The following is a 21,699-nucleotide window of genomic DNA, read 5'->3' as shown; positions in this document are numbered from 1 at the left end:
TGATTTACATGCATTTCAATCTGATAAATATTAAGGATGTTACTTGGGATGAATCTATAGTTAAAAGAAAGGGAGAGATACTGAGGAAATGATGATGATGCAAAAAAAAAAAAAAAAAAAAAAAAAGACACCAATAAAAACTTAAGACATACACACTACATGTATACATTTATATGCCATATATATACATATATGCCCCCTTGATAGGTGCAAAGAATAAAGCAAAAATGAATAACAGTCTCTTCCCCCAAGGACCTTATATTTTGCTGCTGGGAGAGTTTGAACAAGGAATACTGAGTGAAAGAAAGATTACTCCCTCACCATAGTGGTTCTGCATGGGAAACGCTGATGACAAATGCCTCTCCTGTTTGTCCAGAAAGAGTTCGCCCACTCTTATCCACAATAGTACCTGAAACCTGGATTTTTAAAAATAGGGGCAAATTTAAAACTACAAATACAACATGTCATGAACACAAAAAAGAGTCAAATTTAAAATATTTTATCATGATATAATATAGTATACATATATAATATATAATATAAAAATAATATAATATAAAACAATATATTATGAACATAATCTCTGTTATTTGTTCCATTAAAAGGATACGGTCCCTAGAACTCAAAAAAAAAATTATTTCTCTGGCTAAGGACTATCTTAAAATATACCATCAATGAAAGACTTTGATTCTACTTTTCCTTCTTTATCCATCCCAGGTTCCATCACAAAATCTCACTGCTTTAGGGACAGAAGATTCACCATTTGTCAGACTAGAGGAATGAGCATGCAGACTAGATACAGGTCCAGTAAGGTGAAGTCCTTCTACCCCACAGCTGCCCTCAACTCAAAAGAGGAACACAAAACTTATCTTTGAATAAGCAAAAAGCTTTCTAACTTACAAAGATAGGCCGCCGATCATATTCCTCTTCAAAGAGTTTCTGGAGTGCAAACAAGGCTGCCTACAAGAAAACAAAATTTCTGAGATACACTTCAAGGTCAAGTCAATCTAGTCAGTAACAGAGAAAGTAGTTGTTGATTCTAAAAAGCCTGAACTCAAAAAAAAAAAAATAAATAAACAAATAAATAAATAAACAAATAAATAAATATATATATATATATATATATATATATATATATATATATATATATATATATATATATATATATATATATATTATTTCCATGTGTAACAGATTGTAAGCCCTCTGAGGACAGGGATAGAACACAACCATAACATCTAAAGCTAATCATCTCATTCAGCTATGAATGACCTTGTTATTTTCAGGAATAAAATGATTTAGAACAATTTTGAGTTATGAAGAAAAATGCTATCTATCCTCAGAGAAAGAAGTGATGAAGTCTGAAAACAGATTGAGGCATAATTTTAAGTGGTTTTGGTCTGTTTTCTTTCCCAACACAAGTAACATAGAAATATGTTTTGTATAATTACATATATGTAACCTATACCAAATTCTTTGCTTTCCCAATATGGGAGATGAGGAAGGAAATGGAATATGAAATTCAAAAAATTTTAAATTAATGTTAAAGATTGTTTCTACATGTAACTGGAGGAAAATAAAATACTAAATTAAAAAAAAATAATGGTAAAGTTAACCACTTTGAAAATTCTCTAAAAATGGAAAATGGAACAGCCATTAGAAGTTAATGGACATTTTGAGAATAGTGTTCCATGTCTACCCACTTCCTACTAAAACAAGGTAAAACTGAAGAAAAGTGGGGAAATCAGGATGTCATCCCCTCTTGCTGTCCATGAGAAAACAATCCTTTTTTTCCTGGGCTACATGCTGCTATCTTCAGCATATAATATACCATGCATATAATAAATGTTTATCGAACTGTATGTATACTAGCATACAGGTTCAATAAACATTTATTATATACATGCTATATGTAAGGAAAGTATTATGGAAAGAATTCAACTCTACAGTTCAATTATATTGAGTATAAGACTCTTAATGCCACAATAGAATGGATATTCTTCTATTTCTGGGAAAAAGAAGTCAAAAGGAGAAAAGTGATAATATTGCACCAAAAATTCGGAGAATCAATATTTATTAAGCACCCCTCAGTAGCCAGCATGGTACTAAGTGCATAAGGATTTGTATAACATCCATCAGTCTTTGTACTCAGAGAGATACAGAAAACCGTAACTACTTTGATTGCCAACATAATTACTAACAATTATAACTTCTACAAATTACAAATTTGCTTTGAATATGTTAAGCATGACCACTTTGAATATTAAAATAAAACAAATGCTGGCTAAAATTTCACCTCCCAAAATGATCATTTCCTCTTTAAAATCTAAAAAAGCCCTTCTCCCCACCCCTGACACTTCACAAACACACACAAATATATCTAAAAAACTAATGACTCTATTTTTTAATATATTTCTATACAACACATCCATACAACCTGAGATCTAGGGCTGGATGGGACCATTCCAGAGACGATCTAGTTCAACCCCATCATTTTCCAGATAAGAAAATCAAGGCCTAAAAGAATTAAGTGGCTTACCCAGAGTGACTCAAGTGGCAAGAATTAAAGATAATATTTGAAGGCAAACATTAACTCCAGAGCATATATTCCTTTCCATAGTACTACACAAATTCCAGGGGACAAGATCAAAAAAATTGTGTTCCTAGAAAGCATGAATAGGAGGAGAGTATTTGGATCAAGGTGGGGAATCCCTAACCCTGCTACAGTCTAGTCACATGTGGACTAATCCATTTCTGAAAGAAGGTTTTTTAAGTGAGAACCAGAGAACCACAAGCTGCCTTATGGAGGACCAAGTCCTCCTTAACTAGTAGACCTCAAGCAGATTCTTGGTAATTATTTATAAAATGTAACACAGAAAGAATTCTTGTATTGTATAAGAAGTTGAATCTGGTGACTTCTAAGGTCCCTTTCCATTGTTCAAATTCTACAATTTAAATTCTATTTCCACAGAACTTGGGAAATTTGTCTGCATGGAAAAGTATTATGACTAGCACATGTTATACTACAACTTAATACAAAATGTCAACATGGAATAAATTGTCATCACACTACAGAGCATCATGGCTTTCTATTATTTGATCTCTATAGTAACCCTAGCGAGAGGGGCAGGGAGAGCATCTTATATTTACAAGAAAGGCTCATACACATTTGGTCAAGATTTCACAATTAATTTTTTAAATGAACAATATTAGAACCCCAAGTGTCATCTACCTTCTCCTAATCAAAGGCTCTTTTTTACTAGATTTCCTCAAGCAAAAAACAAATTCAGTATTAACAGAAACCCTTTGTGTGGTAGTTTAAAAAAAAATTACTGAAAACAAAAGAGGTGGTCATTATTGGGGATTGACTGTGGGAGAAAAATGTAATGAGTCTGTCATTGTGATCATTCAATCATTCAAAATGTACTGTCCATTTGTTTTCTTGGAAAAAATAGTGGTTTGCCATTTCCTTCTCTGATGGATTAAAGCCCTTGCACTTGTCCAGAGTCACACAGTTGGGAAATATCAGTGGTCAATCAGGTCTTCCTGACTCCAGGCCCAGCACTCGATCCACTGAGTCATCTGTGTGTTTATGTAATGAAATACTATGAAATTAAATTTTTAAAAATTGGGAAGAATCCAGAGAATCATGAGAAATCTTCTATGAATTGATGATGCAACTTCAGAACATAAAATGAGGGGGAAAAATGACTACAGCAATGAAAAAAAAAAATGCTAAAGAAGGCTACATTCTAATTTTAAGGACTATTTCTAGACCCAGAAAATTGAAAAAGAAGAACACTGGATTATGCATCAGAGAACGTGGATACAAGTCCTATCCCTATCATTCATTACATGTGTTACTTTGAACAAATTACTTCTCCTCTTGGTAAAATATGGGGATTAGCCTGGAAAGGAATTACAAACCTATGATCCCATGACCTTCCTCCACTTCAGAAGAAAAAATAGACTTATTAGAAACACAACGTACAATATATACTGTGAACTACATCCACAATCAATTCATAGTGTGCACTGTATAGAGTCAGACATAATCACTAGAAGTCAAATTTCATATTTATCTTCGAATCTGGCACATAAATGTAGAAAATGTTTGTTTATTCATTTTTTGGGGGGGGAGTGAAAGAGGTGGTCAAATCAGAGGTGTACAAAGCAAAATAAATTAGGTATAAAAACTACATCAATAAAATTTTTTTTAATAATTAATTCCCAAGATTTCCTTAAAATTTTTATTCTTATCTGCCTTAATAGTTCCATTAGTCATGTAGCAAAATGTGTTTAAACATTCCTCAATTATTGGACATTTTTGTTGTTTCTAATTATCTGAAGTTACAAACAATATTTTTGTGAATGTAAGTTTGTTGTTGTTTTATAAGATCTTCATGGTATATGCTCAACAATGGATAAAACTATAAATATTTTCTAACTGAACCTATGATTTCATCAGCTGAGGAAACTCCCCATGAAAATATTTCTCTATCACAGATTAGAACCTTATTTGTATCTTCTAGTTAATATATAATTTTTAGGTTAGACACATTCGTTTTTAACATTTCCATATGAGTCATGTTAGGAGAAAAATGAGAATATAAGAGGAATACCATGAGTAGAGGGAAAAAAGAGAAAAACAAAGTAAATATAGTATACTTCAATCCACACTGTCTCAATTCTTTTTCTAAATGCAGATGGCATTTTCCATCCAAAGTTTACTGGAATTGCCTGGGATCATTAAATTGCTAAGAAGAGTTAAAGTCTATCATAGTTGATCATCACATAATCTTGCTATTAATGTGTACAGTATTTTCTTGGTTCTGCTCACTTCACTGAGCATCACTTTATGTAAATCTTTCCAGACTATTCTAAAATCAGCCTTTTCATCATTTCTTAAAAAACAATAATATTCCATTACATTCATATAACCATAACTTATTCAACCATTCCCCAAGTGATGGTCATCTACTCATTTTCTAATTTTTTTTACCCATCACAAAAAGAGCTATCACAAACATTTCTGCACAAGTGGGTTCCTTTCCATTTTTTTTTTTATGATCTCTTTGGGACACAGACCCAGTAGAGACTCTGCTAGATCAAAGAATATGCAGTTTGATGGCCCTTTGGGCACAGCTCCAATTTGCTCTCTAGAATGGCTGAATCATTTCACAACTCCAACAATGCATTAGTGTCCCCGTTTTTCTATATCTTCTCCAACATTTATCATTACTTTTCCTGTTTATCTTAGCCAATCTGACAGGTGTGAACTGAACCAGCTACACTCAGCAAAAGAACTCTGGGAGATGATTATGAACCATTACATAGAATTTTCAATCCCTCTAATTTTGTCCACATGCATTTTGGATTTCCTTCACAGGCTAAATGTACACTATTTCAAAGTCCGATTCTTTTTGTACAGCAAAACGACTGTTTGGTCATGTATACATATATTGTATTTAATTTATACTCCAACATATTTAACATGTATTGGTCGACCTGCCATCTGGGGGAGAAAGGAAGGGAAAAATTGGAACAAATGGTTTGGCAATTGTCAATGTTGTAAAATTACCCATGCAAATATCTGGTAAAAACTATTGATTAAAAATAATAATAACAATAATTAGTTGGGTTTTTTTTAAAGGTATGAGAACTATTAAAAAAAAAAAATGAATTATCAATGTCAACTTTCAAAGCTGACCAAACAAGGAATGATTATTCACAATACAGAAAGATTGTTTTTTTAACACCTTTACAAAACCATTCCCCCTTCAATACTATGATATTCTAATACATTTATTGTTAGTAATCTCTTAAAGCCAAAAGAAATGAATGTAAAGCAACTAAAAGGATAACTAAGTCAATGGGAAGATAGGAAGCTATAAAGCAGAAGAAAAAGACTTTCCACAAAGAAGCATTTTAGTAATACATCTCTTTTACAAAAAGTGAGATAAACTTGGATTGACAGCTATTTCAACCCTTTAATGAAAGAAGCTACATTATTTGATAGATCTATGACTTTTATGTTATGAGATCACCCTCCACTAGTTCAATCTATGTTTTACCATATTTATATTCTAAAATATAAAGAGAAATTGTTTTGTGGAAATTTATTTTACACTAATGATATCTATTACATATGTTTGATAGTAGTATTTTAAGGATAGTGCTTAATTCAATAAGGGCTATGAATGCCTTCTCACTAAATTTAGAAGATCTTTAATTCCTTCCTGCCGCTAAATTTTAGTCCCTAAACTCACCTTAGCATTGGCAGTATCAAAAATAGTTTCTACCAATAAGATGTCAACTCCACCATCTAGAAGTCCTCTGGCCTGTTCTTGGTAAGCTTCAACTAATTCATCAAAGGCTGAAAAAATAGAAACCATAGAAAGTACATTAGTCTACAAATATTTACTTAACACCCCCAGGTGAATCTCAGGAAAATACTTCCGCATGGGTGAACTATTTAAATTGCAGAGTTCAAGGGTATCTCTACTCTTTGCAAGTCACAGGCATGAGATGGCATAAAGACTTGCTATCCACTTTTGCAAACACAGACAAGCAAATACATAACCTGCATAACCTTTAGATGTGTAGGAAAGATGGCTTGAATTTGGGGCTTCTTCTTTCTGGCTACACAATAGATTTTACGCTTCATATAAAAAACGATTTTTAATAAATCAATTAAGACCTAAGCATATAGGTAAAGCATAGGTACAATAAAGTCTACCAAATGCATTTACACACAACAATGATCAATGTGTACAATGAAAATTCTGTAAACACAGACAAGCATAAAGTAATAAACAAGGATGTTAAGTTTGATCCCTTCAGATCAAAATTATAAAGGGGAAGTCCCTATATAAGGTACTAAGTAGCTGAACTTAAATGTTCAGTCACCATGTAACTGGGTCTGATTTCTTAGAAATTTCCTATAAAATTGGAACAAGTTTGATGCAACAGAAACCCCAATAAACTAGGACTGAGGATATCTGGATATGAATCTTGGATCTGACAGTGACAGGGTATTTAGCAACTCGTGTCTCAGTTTCTTCCTAACAGGATTATTGTAAGGAAAGCACTTTGTAACATGAGCAAATTAATGATATTAATAAGTGAAACTGATCAAGAGTCCAAACATTTCTTTTGCTCTATTTGCTATGACCAAAGATTCTCCCTCTGCTCCTCATTCTGACAGATTAAGTATTTATTAAAACAAACTAAAGAATGAATTCTAGCAACTAAGTTCCAGGTGGCAAATTAATTATAACACCAGACCTAGAAATCAGGAAGACTCACCTTCATGAGTTCAAAACTGGCCTCAAGGCACTTACTATCTACTATCTGTGTGATCCTGGGCAAGTCACTTCACCCTGTTTGCCTCAGTTTCCTCTATGTAAAAGGGACTGGAGGAGGAAATGGCAAAATCACAATTGGAGTCATAAAGAGTTGGGCACAATTGAAACTAACAAAGATACCAAGACTACCTTTTGCAACTATTTGGTCTTCCATGACATTTTCCTAAACCAATCCTGTTGCAATTACATCTTTTTTCCCAAGATGACCTAGTTACAATCTTTTTAAGTACCTACCTTTGGGATAGCTCCTCAACCGAAACAGTCTACTGATTTAAATTTTAACCTGTTCAAATTCCCTACCAAATTGCTTTTGGTCACCTGAAGAAATGATTCAAGCTTGACTTAAGATTCCCAAAGGCTGACACCTCTACACACAAATCACTGAACTGCCAAAAGATAAAGGCTAATATAAAGCTGAAGTGTACTGGCAAACTGCTAAGGGAGGACTCTCTGTCCTCACTATATAACTTGATCCAGTCATCTCTCTCTTTACTGGAAGCCTTAAAAATCTTAGCCAAATGGATGAAAAATAAATTCACCCAAAACAGTTAAGAAGAACTGTTAACTTTTCAATCGACTTCGGAGAATCAATTTGAAATGGGTAAGACAAAGATATAATTCAAAGAAATCAAGTCTCTTGCTGGCATCAAAAAAAAAAAAAAAAAAAAATTTAACCTCAAGATGGAGGGAAGCATCTTGCTAAATAAATAGTAGGATATTTGAAACGGATCTTGAATTTTTATGGCATGCAAACTCAATCTGAAGGAAGACTGGGCTACAATACTGTAGCCCAATATTGACAATAAATCTTCTAGGTTAAACTATAAGACATCACTATGGCAAAGGCACCTCACATACAGGTTCAGTATAAAGATGTTGGACTAGGAAAAAGATTAGATCGTCTTTTAAACCACAGTTGGACCTTGCCAACCAAAAATCAGTATCTGTGCATTACTCCCTTTTCCTTTGTTTGTTCTTCTGTCACTTTTCCTGCCTTTATAAAAAGCTGACCAAACGAGAGAGAGTGAGAGAGAGAGAGAGAGAGAGAGAGAGAGAGAGAGAGAGAGAGAGAGAGAGAGAGAGAGAGAAAATGAATGGAGCTTCCTTAAAGGTGACTTTCCTTCCTGTTAGCAGTTTATACATGGTACCTAGATTGACAGAACAAAAGACATAATATCTGCCCTCAAAAATTTTAACCTTTAATGAGATAAACATACAAAGATTTATATACCTAAGAGACATGAGAACACAAGCAGCTAATTCCAACCAGCCAAAACATGTTCACTCCTAGCCTTCCCCTTTTTCTATCTTCCATAAGTTAATAACAACTGGAAAGATATCAATTTCTTTAGGGCAAAGGAAGAATAGAATTACAAAGACAAACTGTGCCAAATGAACAGGCTAAGATCCAATTAGCCAAGACTGCCTCCCAAGACTGACCTTAGACAAAGAGAAAACTGGAAATAAGCCTAAAGGCATTTCTGGAATTAAACAGATGAGTGCCTTATCATTTTGGGTTAGCACAATTTGGATAGGGACAAGAAAAAGACCACAAAAAGAGAAAGAAAATAATCTCATGCTGGGATCATTTGAAAGGTTCTGTAGCCTTCATGTAGGAGGAACAACCATAACATCAGCACAATCTAAAGAAAGCAAGCTAGAATATTTTAAAAAGTACTCACTGATATTTCTGTAATCCGGTCTTTCCACAGAAGGGGACACAGAAAGGGTCTTATTGGTGGGACCCATGGACCCTGCTACAAATCTCTTAATCCCTTTGAAAACAGAAAAAAAAAATTAATTTCAAGTTGTTCAATCAAACTGTGGAATTGCAATTATCTGGTTGTAAGTTAACAGAACTTTACCCCAATAAGAATAACCCTATGTCATCATGATGTAGACCACATTGTCTGGTCATCATATAATCTTGAAGACTCCCTGTTGACTTTAAACTAAATAGAACAAGCATTTTTATAACCCAATAAATTAGTACATTCAGTGAATCAATCACCATTTACTAAGCACTTGGTATGTGCCAGATGAAATCCTTCCCTAGGCATCTTTAATGAACAATCAAAAATCACTAAGTATCTACTATGTGCTATTATTATACACTGTGCCAAGCACAAAGGATACAAAAGGAGGCAAAAAAAATAGTACCTGCCCTAAGGGAGCATACAAACTAATGATGAGTACATCTAATAATAATCTCTAAATAACAGGCATTTTTGAAACAAAACTAGGAATTCAGAAATCAATGAACAATAAGATTTTAACAGATAGCTAGTTAATAAGCACAAATTTTTGACATTTTTATTAAAATAAAAACCCTAAAACTAAAAAAAAAAAAAAAAAAAATGTATTACCATTCTTTTCTGAAGTTAATGCATGCATGCATACAAAATCTCTTAGGAGAAAAAAATCTCTTATTTCCCTCTCCTGCAGTTGGATTAATATCTTGAAAACTTGTATATGTTTGGGAGACCTGCTACATGTTACCATGAACTTTAGCATTATCTTTCAGAAACAGTTCCCATAAATTGCCTCTGCTTTCATTAGTATGCTATGCATATAAACATTTCTCCTTTAAAAGCTCTCTCGTGGTAGCAATCTAACAAATCTCAAGACTCTAGCCGACATCACCTATTTTTCTCTATTCTTTTCGCCCCCATCCCTACCTTCAAGCTGGTATCTAAATGTATTTGTGGCTGGCAGGGGTTTGCTTGGGGGCACTGCAGTATCTGATTATACTTGTCTATATGCACTGCAGCAGAGTCTTCAAGGACATCGAGCAACATAACATGAAGGATTTCCAAATCATATCTACATCCAGCCAAGCAAATCACTTTGCGGGAAAGGGGGGGGGGGGGGGAGGGAGGAGACAGAGAAGGACAGAGAAAACCAGAAAACTGCCAAACATTTTAATGATAATCTAAATGGGAAGCTGTGATTTTGTCATTAGGATAATGACTTCCAGAAAAGAGGGGGGGGGAAAAAAACTTTCTGAACACATAAGGAAGCCAAGGTCCTCATTACAGAGTTAACATGTAATAGGAGTGCAGATGCCAGGTCAAAGTGTCACAGAGAGCTAAAATGAATGAGAAATAACTCTAGTTACAGAGAAGTAAGATAAAGGTGGGAGAAGGGGATGAAGGGAAGTAACAAGCTAGAGTTCCTTACCTGTCTGAGAAGTTACATCATCGGCTGCCTTTCTAGCCACTTCTGCAGAACATTTATTCAACCGATAGGCCTTAAAAAAAAAAAAAAAAAAATGGCAAAGGTTATTCTTCCTGCATTTCTCTCTAACAGAGAAGAAAAGGGGCAAATAAAGGAATTATCACAGAAACATATTACATTAATTCTAACTCCCAAATAAGACAGAATTGTACCCCCATAAAAGAGTAGTTCTATAGAAAACCTTCTCAATTTACTCCTAATGGATCCCTTCTGTTATTTACAATTTATCCTGCATGTAGCGTGCTTTATTGATAGTTGTTTACATGTGGTCTCCTCTATTAGATTGTTAGCTCCTTGAAGACAGGACTGACTTTTGCCTCTTTTTTGTTTTATCAGAACAGTACCCAACACATAGAAATATAAATGTTTGACTAATGAACTAGAAAAATTGCATACTATTTATCCCCCATTTAACAGTATTTTATTTTTCTAATGACATGTAAAATTATTTGAAATCCAATTTTATAAGATTGTTTTAAATTTTCCTTGGTTGATTTTTCCGATTTTTTAAAACCAGTACCAAATAATTTTGAAGATGACTATTTTATATTATAGTTTAAAAGGAGACATTTTTACTCCAAGCTAACATACCCAATTTTTAAATAAATTCTCATAGGTTATGAACCTCAAACCTTTCACCATTCCTCTGAATGTTCTCAAGCTTATTGCTTTCCTTCTTAAACTGGGATTCCTAGAACTGGATATAATACTGAAGATATGATCTAACTCCAATATGGACTTTGTTGTCATCCAGTTATTTTTCAATCTTGTCTGCCTCTTTGTGATCTCATTTGGGTTTTCTTGGCAGAGGTACTACAGGGGTTTGCCATTTCCTTCTCCAACTCATTTCCAGATGAGAAACCTGAGGCAAACAGGACACTTGCCTATGGTCACATCTGAGACCAGATTTGAACACAAGTTCCTATAGGAACATAAGAGGCTCCAGCCCCAACATTATTGATTGTGCCCCCAGCTGTCCATAAAACATTTGGACTTTTTAGTTATTACTTGTATAATTCCAGTCTGCTTTTCAGACTGGTTGCAGCAATTCATAGCTCTGTCATTAATGTGTCAGTGTGATCATCTTTACATAGTCTTCCAACATGAACTAGTCTCATCTTTGGTCATCTTCACCAGTCTTCTGGTTGCTGGTTAAAATTGAATATTATAATATATATTATGACATAATATATATTATATTCATAATATACCATTAATAACTATACACAACACTATTCCAATTCACTAATAAGAGAAACACAAATCAAAGCAGCTCTTCAATTAGTAGATCTCTTTCAACTCTGATAATTTTTTTTTTAATTCTGTGAGTTAACTGATTTAAAAAAACGACTTTTTAAAAGAAGCTCACCAGTCTTAATTGCTTATAGTTTTCTCTTAATCTACCCCAGTCAAAGAATAAAGTATTCTGGCTAATAGAGAATTGCCATTTAGGCTGAGAGGAGGAAACACATAGACCTGCACTGGAATCTGATGACCTGAATTCTACCATAGTTCTACTACAAACTAAATGTGTGATTTTAGTCAAGTCATTTGATTCTGGGACTCAGTTTTTCCTGTCAGGTTGAGAAATAAGACTATATAATCTCTAAGTTTCCTTCTAAAATATTCTGGCCATGAGATACTAAAATATATATGGTCCATGAGAAACTCACGACTATGAAATACATTTTCAGATAGGAGTTAAACTAAATAACATATAAGACCTAAAACAAAAGATTCTATAGAACAAATATCCCATTTCTTTAAAAATCATAGGACTTTAAAATGAACTATTAAATTATACTGAACATAATTTAAGTGTGACGATCCAGAAAGAACTTTATAATTCTGAAATATCTGTCATCATCTTAAGCATTAATTATCATTATGCAAGCAAAATGCTTCCTTTTCAGAATTTTTCAGTAGACAGAATATCAGCTAGACCAGCTTTTAACATGCATTTCATTCTAACTCTAAACAAGGTGTGCATATGGGGGTCTTTTAAAACATCTAATAAGGAATACTCAAGTATTACTGGCTCTGCTTTCAGTTTGACACAAATTTTCTGGGAGAAAAAAGCACTAAGGTGTGCACCACACATTCTCACCATAGTATCTTGTAAAACTGGAAGCAGTGAAGCAAGAAGTTGCTTAAAAGAAATCATGTCAGCCTCCAAATACTAAAGATAGCTCACCAAACTCCAGCACACATAGTGCCTATCACTAATAAGCATTCCTTTCACTCTTATCACTTGCCCATAAAGGAAGCCTACTGAAAATTAGTGGGTTCAGAGGAAAGTAATTAGAACCAAGAGATCAATATATCCCATGACCACAAGAATCCAAGGAAAACAAGCCGAAAAGAAATCAGAATTTAATTATATGCAATAACCTGTCTTGACTCCAAAATGCTGGTGAAGCACACCTTCTTCCTCAAAGCAGAAAGGTAGGAAACTATGGGTTTGGAATAGAGGATAATCACCCATAGTTGTTTTGCTTAAAGATACTTCTTCGTTACAAAGGAGGATTCTAACAAGAGAAGATGGAGTTAACTGGGAAATGGGACTACTGGGGAAATTTGGAGAGGAAAAAAAAAAAAGCAAACATTACTTTTTGAAATAAAAAATAGAACTGGAAACAAAGTACCTGTCCACCAATTGAGGAATGCCTAACCATGATTATATGAATGGAATATTAATGTGTAACATGATTGACTATAAAGAACACAAAAGTATAGGAAGAATCTATACTGATGTAAATTGAAGCAAACAAAACTAGGAAAAACAATATACACAATGACTATCATGATGCTAATTAAAAAACAAAACTCATGACACTGAACGCTGGCATTATAATGGTCAAGTTTGAACATGAAAAAGGAAAAAAGGTAACTACCTCCCCACCATTCTGAAGTGAAAGAAAATGAATGTGGAACACTAAATGCAGTCGATGTGTTGATTAACTTTTGCTAGACTGCTTTTCCAGCTTCTTTCAATCTTGTTTGTTCTGTTACAAAGGATGGTACTGAGGAAAACCAAGACAAGATGGAAGAGAAACAGGAAAGAATATAGCCAAACTCCGCATAACCTGTCCAATGCTTCCAAAGAGATCTAAAAGAAATATATCAGAATTCTGGTCACGAAATCCAAGGGAAAAAAATGATAGGGAATCATTTTCCCAATTGGCATAGGGAGAGATGGGAGGTCTTCAGACACTAGAGATAGGGTCTAACCAGGAACAACTGCATCAAGCACTCAACTCAGGGAACAAGAAGCTCCAAATGCAGCAATGAGGGATACACCTTGGATAGGTGCAGGAATAAATACCCAAATAGCAGCTCTGCTGCTCACTATACAATTCCCAGTCAAAATTCCAAGGCTGACTGAGAAGGCAATTTGGGACCATGGTATATTTCCAGGATGAAGCACAGTCTTGGATCCTAGCATGTGGACAAAGCATTTCACAAGTAAACAGCAGCTATGTGATTCTGACCCCAGAAACAGAGCAGGGTCTCAGTTCCAGCAACCAATACAGTCTGTAATCTACAGGATAACCAGGGTAGGAAATCTCTATCTAAAGGGGAGCATGGAGTTTTGTCAACCTCAACCTACAGAGCTCTCAAGTAGGCTAACTCAAGCAGGAATTCACTGTAATTTCAAAAAGACAAGCCCATAGATATATTTCTCAGATGTAAACCCAAGGTCAAGACTGTGAAGAGCTCAGATCAGGAAAGTAGAAATTAGATTAGGCTCTAGGATGAATCCATTTTAGGAGAAATGAAAGACTGAGGTGTCTCTAAAAGTCTAAAATAATTCAACAGTCAATACCCCCAAGAAAGCAGGAGCAAACTCCCTCCAGGACTACACAGAACTCAGCCCTAACATCAAGTCCAAAAAGTGAGGAAGCAACCTGGAAAAATAATCAAACCACCACACACACACAAAAAGATTCTTACAATAAAAAACTTTTATCATGACAGGGACAATCAATATAAAAGGCTCTAACTTTTAAGTTTAAAAAGACTCAAATATCTAAAATCAATATTTCAAAGAAAAACATCTTGAGCAAAGGTTCAACTAGAATTCCTTGAAGAGATAAAGCACGAGTTTTAAAACATCTGAATATAAAACGAGAAAAGTAGAATGATAAATTGCAAAAGAAATGAGAGCTATGGAGAAAGGAACTTGTAAGAAAATTTTCAGCTTTTGTACAAAAGGCACAAAACCAAAAAACAAACTCGCTAGAAAGCAAAATAGACAAAATAAAAGGAACCAGAAGAAATATTAAAACAAAGTAAAAAAAAAAAAAAAAAATAGCAAAAAGATATCTCAAAGCAAAAATAACTAATCTGGAAAAAGAGACTACAAAAAACTTGGAACCCAACAATCCAAAAGGCAAAGCACACAGGCTTACAACTAAGAACAGCCAGCAAAACTGAATAAAATTAAGCAACTTAATAATTAAAAAATTAATATTTCAAAATAATGTAATAGAGTACAATATTGACTAGAAATCAAGTAGCACAAAGAATTTTAACAAATGGTCAGATTAATAAGAGAAGTCTTCCTGGAAAAGATGGCAGATATCTGGAAAGGTGGCATTTAGACATGAATCTTTTGGGACTATCATTTGCAATAACATGTAGAAGAGACAAATGTTCTACCTTGAGTCATTACTTAGCCAAACACTACAGGGAGAAAAAAAGGATTTTTAAACAAATAGAGGACTTCAAGCATTTCTGATGAAAAGACTAGAGCCCCATCAAAACTTAATAGTGTAATCACAAGAGTCAATAGAATGCAAAATAGCAAATACAAGTGAACAATCATAAGAGAGAGTTTTCATTTCAATTTTCTAGAAGACTCTCAAAACCATGGATCACAGAGGGATTCTAGTTAAACAGCAGATCTTTGAGAGTGGTTCTGTTATGTTTTGATGATCTTGCTATTTTGTTTGTCCTACATTCTAGAAAATAACCATGGATTGAATTTAAGTGACAGAAGATCGGGCAAAGTCACCAGTCTGCTTTTCTCCTCCAGAGTCTGAGGATTAAGTGGCTAGATAAAGATTAGGACAACTAGAGACGGCCCTGAATACAGTGGGAAATCCTGTCCTTGTTAAGCCAAGGTCTTTAACAGGTCTCACTTTGTCTGAGGCAATCACCCACTCAATGATTAAAATTAGCTAAATTGATGATCTTAAGAAAATGGAAGAGGAATTCTGTACACTACAGGGAGGAAAGGGAGAGGAATAATTAAGTACATAAATATAAGTCCATACAAATAGAAAGGAAGAAGTGGGGGAAATGATAGAAACTTGAACCTCACTCTCATCTGAACTAATCAATAAAAAATATAGAGAGAGAAAGAGTTGGGTGCAGAAATACATTTCATTCAACAGAGAAAGAGAAGGAACAGGAGGGGGAGAGGAAGTTAGATGCAGAAGAGGAAGGATAGGTTAAATGATAGAATAAATCTAAGCAAAACAAAGTTTATAGATATACAAAAACAGCTGCTCTATTCATGATGGCCAAGAACTGAAAAGTCCCCATCAAATTGGGGAATAGTTGAACAATTGCTGATAGATGTATAAGATGAAATAATATTGTGTTGTAAGAAATAATGAAGTACCATATTTCAAAGAAATCTGAGAAGATTTATATAATGAATAATGAAATAAGTAGAACCAAGAGAATAACTTATACAATAATAATATGATAAAGACAATTTGGAAAGATTTAGTAACTCTAAGACTTAGAATAACTTAGTAACCAACCTTGATTCCATAAGAGTCATGATGAAACATATATAATTCACTTCCTGGTAAAAAATATGATGGATTCAGAGTGCAAAATAATACATTTTTAGGACATGGCCAGTACAAGAATTTATTTTGCTTGACTATATTTGTAATAGGGTTTTTATTTTTTCTTTCTCAATGAAGAGAGAAGGTAGGAAAAAAATAAGGTAACTTTCTATACATTCAAAAAAGAAAAACTTAAATGTAAAAAAAAATTTAATGATGATTTTCTGGAAGCAAACAGATACATCTGGAAATTCAAGTGATATAAAAGATATATTTGAAAATTAAGGTGACATAAAAGCAAAAGAATCTTTTTTAAATTTATGAAGCAATACACATTAAAAGAAAAAAAAAAAATGAACTGCCATCCTCCAAAGGAGAAGAGATACAATCAGTACAGCAGCATAACTTAGTAAGCAGCTCAACTAGGAAGTAACAAAATTCTCACCAAGTGTTCAAGGCCATAGTCCGCCTGGGCAACCGAAGTGCTGCTAAAAGTATTTGTTTCAATAATATCTGCTCCAGCCATCAGGTACTCCTGTAAAAAAGAAACAACAATGGGGAAGTTAACAAGCATTTATCAATCTATCTTTAACCAACTTTTACTGAGCAACTATTGTATACCAGGGCCCTGTGCAAACAATGAAACATTGACATAGTCCCAGTCCCTGTGCTCAAAAAGCTCACTACTCAACTGGTAAAACAAGAAACAGACAAGTAGAGAACCTTAACTACAATTAAAAAATGCTGTTACATGATGTAAAGGTGCAACTGGATTAGAAACACAGCAAGACAGATACTCAAAAAGAGGCTGGACAGAAAGTGAGCCAGTGAAAGAAGGCTTTCTCCCAAAAATGTTTTGGCCAGTATAACTGGGCATGATTTCATTTGGGCGGGGATCTTTTCACAGATCTGTGACAAAAACATAGAAAAGTGATCTTCTCTCCTTCAGTTATTGCATAGTCAAACAACACTGAAGAACTTAATCTAAGAGAAAGGACACCAGTGTTGATATTTCCAAATGATATAGAAGAAAAGCAAGTGAGATTGGCAATTTTCACTACATTGCCACTGGTAGGTAATTAGTAGTCTGGCCTCTGCTAGTATACACACTGGCCATCTAGTCTGGCAATTCAGAACAGGTTCCAGTCAAATTCCTGTCCACTGGGGGTTTATTTAAAGCATTGCCCTGAGGTTATCAATGTCTCAACATCATCATGCCAATAATAATGCATTTATGCAGTGCTTTAAGGTTTGCAAAGCTCTTTACAAAAATTATCTCAGCTGATCTTCACAACAACTCTGTGAAGTAGATGCTATCATCCCCATTTTACAGATGAGTAAATAAACTGAAAGTAAGTGATCTACCCAGATCTACAAAGGCAGTAAGAGTCAGAAGAACATGGGTCTTTGTGACTCCAAACACATTGTACAAGACTGCCTCGGCCCTTATGGCTTCTATTCAAAACGCCCCATGATTTACAAAGTACCTTCTTCACAGCAATCTAATCCAAGGATTGTGGCCTTTATTAGCCTGAGCTACTAATGTCCTCTAAGATGACCTACCTTCCCAGCTTTCTGCCCCATCAACTCCTCAAAGACACTGAACACCCCCTCACCCACCCACACACAGAGTACAATAACCCCCTCAGGTTTATTACTATCCTCTGGATAAAACTATATCTCCAATATAGCACCAAATGTGAAAGCTAAGGGGAGAAAAGTGCATGAGTTGGATGTTTTTTAATAGATGGGAAAATGAGGCTCTGAACAGTCAAAAGTGATTTTTCCTCAGCCACACGGCTCATAGGCTTCAGAGCTACGAAGTTGTCTGTTTTTCAAATCTGAACTATAATACTTTCTTTATAACCAGCCATAATCCCCATCATCCTATACTAAAATCTTGGGAAACAGCCTGCTCATCTTTATGATGTTCTGGAGACTGCTCCTGATTGAATCAATCAAGTTTGTCAGTCGTCCAAAAGCAGCAATAAAACCGAATAAAGCTCATGGTTTATTTTATTTTACTTATTCTTTGGGTTATTTACTATTCTTTAGATGTCCCTGAGAGTCTTAGGGGCTCCCCTCTGGCCTCTACAGAAGGTGAGATTTGAAGAGAGCATTAAGTGAGACAGGGAATCAAAGAGGCAGAGTTGAGGATGGGGGCACAGCCAGCATAAAGGTAGAAAGATGAAATGTCATGTGTAAAGAATGGCAAGTAAGTCAGAACAGCCAGAGTCTGGAATGCGTGGATGACAAATAAAATGAAAGCAAAGACTGGAAAGATAGAAAGAGGCCCAGATTTGATGTCTGATCTTAGAGAAAGCAGGAGTCACTGGTGTTTACTGAGATGGGAAGGGGAAGGAGGGTGACATGAATAAACCTACAAAGAATAAAACAAAGTACTTTTTAAAAACACTATAGATTTTTCTTTCGTTTTTCATTCTCTGCTATAAGGAATGTCCCTCTGGAGAGAGAAGGTAGAGATAATTTGGAAATTAAGGTAATAAAAACTTTTTTTAAAATAAGATTTCAATCGTTATTTTTTAAATACAAAACGCTGCTCTTTTGGGAATGACAAAATACTGACCTAAATTCAATTCTGTTCAATAAAGGAAGTATTTTTTTTTTTAAATTTATGTAATTTCTGGGCCTTGCTGTTCATGCCCATAAGGCCACAAAAGCCAAGAAGGAAAAAGCCACGGGTGCTGACAGAAGAAGGACAGTTGCCTACAAATGTCCAGGATTTTGGCTTCCTAAGGGGGCAAAGGACAAACTCAGTACATGACATGATAAGATATGGGGCCCCTGAAGCCCAGAATTTCATGGAAGCTGGTTTTTGTCCTAATTCCCAAGCAGCTGTCTTGCCAATGTAGGCCACTGGTCAGATCTCTTGATTTGGGGTATTATATCCATCCCATCATCACTTCTAGGGAGCAGGGAAACAACCTAAACCAGCCAACCCCAAACCCAAGTCAGTAACCATTAAGGACCTATTAAATGCAAGTCCCTAAACTAGGTACTATGATACTATTGTTCAGGCACAGATTCCTCACCCCTCTTCCTCATATGAATTTCAAAATACATTTTAATCTTTCCTGAAGGAAAAAAACAGTCAACAATCCACAACTACCATTAGATATCAGAATATTTAAGTAGTTAGATGGCAGGGTAGACAGACCAGGAATCTTCTACAATTATGGAGAAATGGGGGTGGGATAGATTTGCAATTATTAACTGTGTGACTCTGGGCAAGTCACTTAACTTTTCAATTTCAGTTTTCTCACTTAGGAATTTTAGTGTCTACCATGTATACAACTGTTGTGAGATTAAAGATAACATTGGAAAGCACTTAGAAATGCACAAAAATTGTAATTATGTTAATTCCAGGTTGTAGCTCAATCCTAACTTCCAAACCACAATTTTTGGAGAAAGTATTAATTACTGTCCTCATTTGTTATTTTTTAACTCATTCTCCTTTTTTCATATTCTTTGGGATGAAATATACTTCATATACTTTAGGATGATAATGATTTTTTTGTGTGTGATGATGAAATAAACTAAAACTTCAGATTTAAAAAAAGTAACTATCTAAGAATCCAAATGAGACAATCTTATTATTTCAATGGCTTACTACAGAAACTGGCTCGTGTTCAGTAGTAGGAGATAGAACTCAAAGAAACTTTGCCCATGAAACATTATTTCAATCCAACACAAGATTGCCTTCATAGAAATCTCCCCTACAGTCATGTTTGTGAGAGTTTATTCAGCATAAGAAAACATTGATGAAGAGCATATTGATAAAAACAAAGTTAAGTCCATATCTGATTCTTTATTCAAGAGATAAGGAAAACTGGAGGATTTAATCTAATATAGACTTTGCCACCCCAGGAAAATAGAATGGACTCCCTCTTCCCCCCACCTCCACTATCTTCACAAAGCCTTTCTTAATCTCCACAACTGCTTGTACCTTTCTTCCTAGCATATAAGCCCCTTCCCTTAATTTAACTACTCTGAACACATTTCTATTTATTTACAAAATTTACAATGCATATATTTTTATATGCACTTGCTGTACTTCCCACTAGAATGTAAGCTCCTTGAAAGCAGATATTATTCCATTCTCTGAAAGACTCTCTGATGTTTAGCACACTGAAATCCAATTAGGGACTTAACAGACACTTGGTGATTGATTATAGACCGAAGGGCCTTTAAATCAGAGGTGTCAAACTCAAATGGGGGTCATTATTCCATATACAAGGAACCCTGCAGATCACAGAGTGATGTAGTTTTAAACTGTACTAACTCCATCTAGATTATTATATTTTTCTTTTCTTAACTATTTCCGAATTACATTTTAATCTGGTTTGGGAATGCAGGCCCTGAGTCACATGTAGGTAACAAACAAGGTCAATGTTTACTTTTCATTGATATTAGTTACCTACTATAATGTTAGTACCCTGGATATCTTAGAATCAGCTGGAGTCAGGATAAGCAAAAGTCTTTATTCTTGGTCTTTTGGGGTCCCAGTCAGGGGATTAGATATAGGAATCTCCATACCTCCTATCTCTCCACCAAAGAATGATCTTGCTAGTCCCACTCCACCCTCTCAACTCATACACTTCTCTATCTATACCCACAGATGGAGCCAGCACAGAATAATTGGGCAGGGTTATCCTCTCCAAGCATATGTTAAGAGAGTATTGTCCAATTGGTAATTAGCCTCAAGTGCTTGGTTGGACTCAGTGCAACTCAGATTTTTAGCCCTTCACAACCTACAATAAGCAAAATAAGAGGCAGTATGGCACAGCAGGTATATACTTTAACTAGATCAGGAAAACCTGAATTCAAGCTCTAGCCCTAACAACTAGAAACTGTATGACAGTGGGCTAGTCACATAATCTTTCTGTGCCAAGAGACAATTCTTTAAGACTACTATAATTTGCTAAACAAATCTAGTAAAAGAATAAGTATTTAAAAGAGATAAAGTTTTAGTATATACCTATTATGTGCTGGGTACTATGTTAAGTGCTTTATAATTATGATCTCATTTGAACCTCACAAGGTAGATAATATTTTTATCCCCATTTTGCAACTGGGGAAACTGAGGCAGGAAGGTAAAAACAACCCAGAGTCACACAGCTAGTCTTTGAAAGGAAATTTCCTCATTGGGAGTTTTCTATACTTCTAACATCACTAGTGCAGTTTAAAAAAAAAAAAAAAAAAAAAAAAGCATATTAAAGAACTCTCATTTCTGAGTCTAATAACACAATATCATTTCTACTGCATAGAAA

The 21,699-nt window shown here is 34.7% G+C and overlaps 1 protein-coding gene across 1 annotated transcript in view; it reads right to left on the bottom strand.

Annotated features, from left to right (window-relative positions):
• Nucleotides 1–21,699, bottom strand: part of MTR (5-methyltetrahydrofolate-homocysteine methyltransferase) — a 130,556-nt gene that overhangs the window by 87,156 nt on the left and 21,701 nt on the right. Inside the window, 6 exon segments of the mRNA XM_074262491.1 lie at nt 322–416; nt 901–960; nt 6,270–6,376; nt 9,050–9,142; nt 10,548–10,617; nt 16,854–16,943. Of these exon segments, the coding sequence (XP_074118592.1) occupies nt 322–416; nt 901–960; nt 6,270–6,376; nt 9,050–9,142; nt 10,548–10,617; nt 16,854–16,943 (515 nt within the window).

The sequence above is a fragment of the Sminthopsis crassicaudata genome, chromosome 4 (genome assembly GCF_048593235.1).
Source record: "Sminthopsis crassicaudata isolate SCR6 chromosome 4, ASM4859323v1, whole genome shotgun sequence".
In the NCBI taxonomy this organism is placed as follows: domain Eukaryota; kingdom Metazoa; phylum Chordata; class Mammalia; order Dasyuromorphia; family Dasyuridae; genus Sminthopsis; species Sminthopsis crassicaudata.
The sequence above is the reverse complement of the archived record's forward strand: the minus strand, read 5'-3'. Positions and strand labels throughout refer to the sequence as shown.